The 7,489-nt window shown below is 43.8% G+C and overlaps 1 protein-coding gene across 1 annotated transcript; it reads left to right on the top strand.

Annotated features, from left to right (window-relative positions):
- Positions 1–3,869: 3,869 nt before the first annotated feature.
- LOC103263972 lies at positions 3,870–4,616 on the top strand. Its single transcript, XM_008061636.2, has one exon. It carries the CDS (start codon positions 3,957–3,959, stop codon positions 4,614–4,616), a length of 660 nt encoding a protein of 219 aa, XP_008059827.1. The 5' UTR covers positions 3,870–3,956.
- Positions 4,617–7,489: the final 2,873 nt, after the last annotated feature.

Here is a 7,489-nt window from a genome sequence, read left to right as displayed (position 1 = left end):
TTATAAAATTCTTTATACCTGTTGAATATCTAGTAATTTAGTTAAATTCTGGCCCTAACTATCCAGAGTTAGTGATATCTGCAAGTTAAAGGATCATTCCCACAAGACTGTTCCCACTTCAGATGCCAGTCACCAATGCGATCCCCATAATACCTGTCCATTTTAATCTGCTGACTCAATCTTCTGACCAAATATTTGGGTGATCTTTTTTTTTTAGAAAGCAGGATTTATTGAGAAGAAGAAAACGCTCCTACAGTGGTAGGGGACACAAAGGGGTTTATGTTGTCAATCTGTGTTTTCCTATCCTGAATTATTTTACTAATTTATTTGTGTTGGTTATCTGCTTTCCCTTGAAACTCAATAAACTTCTTTATGATCAGTGTTTTGAATTTGTTATCAGAAAATTTCAGGGACTTCATTTTAGTTAGGGTCTGTTGAAGAAGAGACAGCATCCCCTTTGAAGGGGTAGCACTCTATTTTTTCATACTTTCAGAGTTGTTTCTCTGGTCTTTCTCATCTGAATGGACTATACTGACTAGTCTGTGTAAGTTCCATGGGTAAAGATAGCCTGTATATGTAGACTTTCCTGAATTTTGTTTGTAGTAGCAATGTTGGCCGGGTATGTTGGCCGGGTATGTTGGCCGGCTTGCTGCCTCCTGTGAGGCTGGGGTGGCACAGGTCTCTGGAAGCTTATCTTGCTGCTCAGTGTGCACTGGTGTAAACAGGTTACCTGTTGTGATGTGTTGTTCAACTTCCATGCCAGCAGGTGGCACCTATGGTAAGAGTTGGCTACTGCCAGTGTGGTTGGCTATTTACATAATCCTCGTTTGCTGGGAGAAGCTCTCAGTTGTCTCAGCAGTGAGCTGATCTGCAGAGTGATTGACATCATGAGAAAGTCTATGCAGGGTGCACGTGGGGAGGGTGCTAATCAAGGGTGCAGGTGCACTGGATGTTGATGTCTTTCAGTGTGGAGTTGGGGAGCACCCCTGTAGCATCAAGGTGGGGTGGCTCAGGCAGTTGATCCAGGGTGTCTGACATTAGGTCCCCCAGTAAGTAGCAAGGTAACCACTGCTGTCACAAAGTTTACTGCGAGGAGAAGGAGAGGTAACTCAGGAGTTAATCAGTTGGGCAGGTGTGCTGGTTGCTTAGGAGTTTGCCAGGACTTGGAGCAGAGGAAGAACCACTTCACAGTCATCTCTAAGAGATGGGTGGGGTGGCTCAGCTGCAGGTTCCAGCAAGCAGATGCTTCTAACGCCTGGGAGATGCCTGCACCTAGAGCAATGCAATCCCCTCCCTGTAGCAGGATTTCTGTACAGGAATGGAGTTGGGGGCTTCTGTACAGGCTTGTAGGTGTTCTGACTGCCTGGAGATTCACCTGGGCACAGGGCAGTGGGGGTTTCCCAACATAAATTCTCTGAACCATAGGGAAGGGGTGGCTTAGGTGATGTCCCACACAAGCAGAAGCCCCAGTTGCCTGGGGAAGGGCCTGGGGGAGGAGCACAGGGAGTCTCCTTGCACAGGGAGGGTGGACAGCCAAGGCTGCTAGTCCGGGTATATAGAAATGGGGCCCGCCTGTTCCTGGGTACTAGAGGGGTGTGCTTCCTCAACTGACTAGAGGGGCAGACTGGGTCACCCCACAATGATACTTGCAGCCCAACTCCAGGTCACAAAGTCTAACTTGGCTTCAGGTCATGCTATCTGGGAGAGGCCACGGGATCAGGAACTCTCCTGTGTTCTGGCTGTTGATTCATGTGAGGAGGCAGGAGGTTCTGTGCTAGTCTCCTGCCACTAGACTGCTCTCCCACTCATGTAGACGTGGGGGCCCTCCTTTTCCTCTCAATTGCTGGGCCTATCTACCCCAGCTGGCCTGGGAGGGAGACTGGAGCTCTTAGTAGTGGTGCTTACTTAACAGTTCCAGGTTGGAGAACTGACCTTGGCCTCATGATCAGCTGTCCTTGAGATACCTCAGCAACAGCAGATCTCTTTCTGCTCAGGCTGCAGGTTCAAGGGCCTGGGAATGGGGACTCCCTGCTGGGCTCCTGCCATTTTGACTGGTATTCTGGGTCCTCTCTAGTGTTGCTGATGCCACTTACAGAGAAGGTCCAGAGGGTCTTGCAGGGGAAGGAGGGCTAGGGGTAAGGGAATTGGTGCTCAACAGTGACACACAGAACGATTCTGGACACAGATCTCACTCTGGCTGCTGTTCTGTCTTCCTGGAACAGAAAGTAGCTTTGGTGGCTCTCCTGCTTCTTGGTTCCCTAACTGGGATAAGCCCTATTTAGGATCCAGACTCTGAGGCATCTCGAGAATCCCTGGCCCTCCAACTGTGGGAGGTCCCAAAACCCAAGTGCCTGCAGAGGTCGATGTTGCCCAGACACCAATCCTAAGTCAATAATGATGTCTTCCTCAAAGACAGGGATTTGAGAAAATACCTGTGCCTGGTGTCTTTCCCTCTCTTTGACTCTTGGCTTTCCCCTGAGACAGCTCCAGGGCCTGGAAGAAATGGGATGTTCTCCCGTGTCTTGGGTTAACAGATCCCTGGTTCAGAGGTGTTTTTTTTTCCAATCCCATGTACTGGGATTGCACTCACTTTCCCCCACCAAGCTCCTTGAGGGGCTGTTTGCCAGCCTTCAGAATATCCAGTTTTCTTCTTAAATTGAAGTTCAGTGTGTTGAACTTTCCACACAGGCAAGTGAGGCATGCTGGAAACTGCTAATTCACCATCTTGAAATAAAGTATTTTTCTATAATTTATTTAGATTATATATTTTTTGCAATTCAATTGCATGAATTTTTTTATTTTATTCACTTGTAATTAAGTTAATATTTTAGGTGTACAAATATTTTCTCCCACTTCCTAGATTGTCTTTTCATATTGATTTTTTCATTTGATGTGCATAAGTACTTTAGTTTAATGTAATCTTGCCTGTATGTTTTTGCTTGTGCTTCCTATGCTTGTGACGTCAAGTCCAAAAACCTTTGGCAACACCAACTTCAAGGAGCTTTTCCCCTGTTTTCTTCTAAAGACTTATACATTTGGATCTTTTTTTTTTTTTTTTGAGTTGGAGTCTCACTCTCTCCGGTCACGACCTGAGGGCTCCGGCGATCCTTCCGCCTCAGCCTTCCAAGTAGCCGGAATTACAGGCATGCGCTACCACGCCCGGCTGATTTTTTGATTTATTGTAGAGATGAGGTCTCGCTGCCCAGGCGAGTCTCGAACCCCGGGGGCTCAGGCAATCCACTCACCTCAGCCTCCCAAAGGCGCGGGATTACAGGATGAGCCACCAAGCCCGGCTACATTTGGATCTTAGATTAAAGTCCTTAATTCATTTTGAGTTTTTTTTTGTGTATGATGTAAGAGTCAAATTTCATCCTTTTGCATATGGATATCCAGTTTTCCCTACACCGCTCATTAAAGATATATTGTTTCCACTTTATATACTTTTTATGTCCTTGTCAAAAATTACTTGACTGTGTATGAGTGGGTTTATTTCTGGGCTCTCTATTCTGTTTCATTGGTTTAGGTGTCTGTTTATATAATGTTTTGATGACTATGACTTTGTAATATAATTTGAAGTCAGGATGTGTGATGCCTCCAGCTTATTCTTCCAGTTCAGGATTACTGATTTGTCAGGATCTTTTACACTTTCACGTAAACTTTCAGGATTATTTTTCCTATTTCTCTGAAGAATGCCATTGAGATTGGATTATTTATGAAGATCCCACTGGGTAGGGAAAGCATTTTAAAATATTCAGTCTTGCAGGTCGTCACGGCAGCGACTCTGTGCAGGCTGCGGGCACCGAGCTACCCCCAGGAGGTGCTGCGGGCCAGCGGCCCCGCACCGCAAGGCAGCGAGGCGGCAGAATTTCCATATTGATTAGTCAACAGTAAAAAATCTGAAGAGATGCGGGAAGGGAGAAGAAGTTAAACCAGGCCTGAGGAGCGATGCGACAGGCATGATGGAGGTCGAGTCCTCCTACTCGGACTTCATTTCCTGTGACTGGACAGGCCGCCAGAATGCGGTCCCTGACATCCAAGGAGACTTGGAGGGTGTGAGCGTGAGGAAGCTGGCCAGAGACATGGGCAAGCTGGCACTCACAGGGGCAGAAGGACAGGCGGAGGCGAGCGCCCCAGACAAGGAGGCTAGCATCCAGCCCCAGAGCAGCGATGCACCACCACATCTTGAGTTCGACCTTGTCCACAGAGGCTGGAAGAGAGATCTGCTGTCCCCTCCCGGGAGAACCCTAACACTGGCCCAGCAGCCTATTCTGAGTCCCATGTCCCAGACAAGCCAGGCCAGACCGAGAGGCCCCAAGAGGCCTTTGTGGCCCCAACTCTGGGAAAGCCCTCTGCCCACACCCACAGGTTCCACGTCCCTACCACCATCTCACCGTGCCCAGGTACACTTTCGAGACACTGTAGCCACAAGATGTTATTTATTCAGCTGGCACCGGGACTCGGACTGGGCCCTGCTCACCAGGGCAAGCAGCCCACGCAGGAGCATTCCTCTAGCGGGTGCCCTGGCCAGGGACCATATCCCAACAACAGTCCCTCCTCTCCACCCCCAGCCTTCTGAGTCAAGACATTCTTATCCATTTTTTAAAACACACTTTTAAACTTTTTTAAAAAAATTAAACTGTTTTTCAGCAGAGGGAGACAGATAACAATCAATTCACATTTTTAAAAGCCATTTTAAAGCTACACTCTCATATCTCTGCCGCTTCAAGGCCCATCATGGAGCTTCATGGCCCCTCACAGGCCCATGTGTAGGAACGGGATTTTGTCTACAATTATCTGACCAATTATCTGCCCTTTCTTCCAAGATAAGTGACACCTAGGACCCAGAAATAAATGCTGATTATTTGTGAAAAAAATGAAATATTCAGTCTTTCCATTCATCAGCATGAACTGTTTCCATTTATTTTTGTCTACTTCAATTGATTTTATTCATGTTTTATATGTGCAGTATGCTGAAGATGGGATTGTTCCTGAATGTGGACTCTGCTCCCTTTATGACTTATTGTGCTCTCAGCCTGTGCCATTCAATGGGTGATTCTCAGCCTCCTCAGGAACATCATTTTTTCTGTCTATCAAGTTCCTGCTTTGCCTTCCTGGCCTGTTTCATTTTGTCCTCTTTTAAGTGGGCAGACAGCCCTGAGGAGCACAGGCTCTGAAGCTCTGTTCCATCAATGACAGTTTCCCTTTACCCTTCATCTAGCATCTTCCTTCTTGGCTCTTATCATGACATGAAATGTTCTCTATTTGACAATTAAACTGGAATTTGTGTTCTTTGGAAAGAAAGACATTGTTTTGTGGTCTTATGGCTCCCCGTTACCTGGAGTAACCTCTTTACTGTTTTAATAGTGATTCATCTAAGGATTAGGCATCTAGCAGGTGGGAAAGGCAGGTTCTCAAAGATAGAATTAATCTTTCCACCTTTCACCTAGAGTAGGTAACTCTGTTGCCACCTGTCATCCTCTGGTGTCTGCCCAAAGCAGACAGTCTACACAGGAGGTGTTGAACACTCCAGTAGAAAATTAAGGGATCTAGTTAGTTAAAATTGGGAAGAGCATTTTACTTGTAAATATAAACTTCCATGATATGCTTACAATGTAAGAGTAAAATCAAAAAACAACAAACAAGAACAAAAACTTGAAGGGTGAAAGCTGTTACAATCTGAGATATTCTACTCATGAGGGATATCTAAATAAAAACAATATATATAAAGAACAATATGGTTATTGTTGGAGAAATAATTAAGAATAAAATCTCCTCCCAGAAAATCATTTCCAGAAATGTAGAAAACGTCTGAAGAATTTTATTGTTTAACGGAGCATAAAACCAACTTGCAAGCACATAAAAGGCAATCCACGAAAGAAATGTATCACATCACAAACAGTTCAGCAATGAAATTTCAAAGAGAGAAATAAATCATATATAACCATGCATATGAAATCTATTAACTAAATGTTCTCAAGACAAATGATCAGATAACTTGTCTTCAACTAAGATTGGACAACACTGTGTGATATACATCTTTATGCTAAATTCATCTTGTAACTGGGATAGCTATTTGTGTTACTTAATTGCCTTTTCCCAGAGAAACAAAAACAATTTCTCCTAGTTTTATGTCAAATGCAAAAGTACAACATGAAACCAGGTTACATTTCAAGCTATTGGCTCCCAGGTCCTATAGAAAGACACTCAGTGGTAAAACTGGTAGGAGACTTTGGAAACATTTAAATACACATTGAAGGACCAGTGAAAGAAACAGAGAAAAAAATCAAAGTGCTCTCAAGGAAGTGCTCTAAGAAAAGAGAGGGAGGAAAAGGCGTCTCTCCCTTTGGGCATCAGGCAAAATTTAAATTTTTAAGTAAGTTTTGTAGTTCCTTCTCAAAATGCTATACTCAGAGATGTACTATACTTAGATTTTAGAATATTCATTATGTACACATACTGTACATTAATTTTCTAATTTCAGGAAGCAGTGCTATATAGCATTCTAAGTTTTCTATTTCACAACAATATTATTTTTTAATATTTTCATATTGTATTTCATTATAATCTTATTGAGTAACACATGGTTTAAATAAAGAACATACTTGGTTGCCGTTATTGCAATCCTCATTTTATCCCTTATGAAGTAGGTTTGGGGAAAATTACCCAATTACTCCTTGACTAAATTTCCTCATCTCTAAGGTGAAGATGTGTATAATACACTAGTTCTTATGAGCCTTAAGTAAAGTGATTTATGTGAATTTGACTTCCAATACTAGGAAAATGAGAAACATTAAATTTTGTTTAAGGCACGTGACTGTTGCACACTGGCATGAGGTCCTGTTCTTGCCTCTTGTTCTAACAGTGTCTTTGAGCATTGTTATTGGCCACAGTTCATTATGTCTACTAGTCTTCCATTTGCAGGTCACAACCATGTCTGTCACAGGTTCTGTTGATTCTACCTTTTTCTAAGTTGCTTCCAGGAGATTTCCATGTGATGGGACCAGCAGCTCCAGTCATTTCTTTGGTAGGAGGAGAGACTATATTGCCCTGCCACCTCAGCCCATCAAAGGATGCTCAGAATATGGAGGTCATGTGGTAACATAACCATCTGTCAAGCCCGATGTATAACGATAGGGATTTCCCAAGACATGTGGCACAGCAGAGATCAGAGTATCAAGAACAGAATTCCTGAGGGACAACATCACCCAAGGGCAGGTGATTCTCAGGATCTATCTCATCTGACCTTAGATAATGAGATTTTAGCTGTTTCTTCTCAATCTCCACATACTACAGTGAAGCAAATTGCAAGCTCTTGGCCAAAGTAAGTCCTGGAATGAAAGCCCTGGAATGAAAACCCCAACAATTTCTAGTGTACTTTTGTTCAGTCAGCACTCTACAGTGTCAGAGTTGATACTGGCATATGTAGACAAAGGTGTCTGATCTATACAAAACATAATAGAATGCCATGAATGATTAAAGAGTTGAAATC

This window comes from Carlito syrichta, unplaced genomic scaffold, assembly GCF_000164805.1.
Source record: "Carlito syrichta isolate Samal-C Ts95f unplaced genomic scaffold, Tarsius_syrichta-2.0.1 Scaffold305345, whole genome shotgun sequence".
Lineage (NCBI taxonomy): Eukaryota > Metazoa > Chordata > Mammalia > Primates > Tarsiidae > Carlito > Carlito syrichta.
The sequence above is the reverse complement of the archived record's forward strand: the minus strand, read 5'-3'. Positions and strand labels throughout refer to the sequence as shown.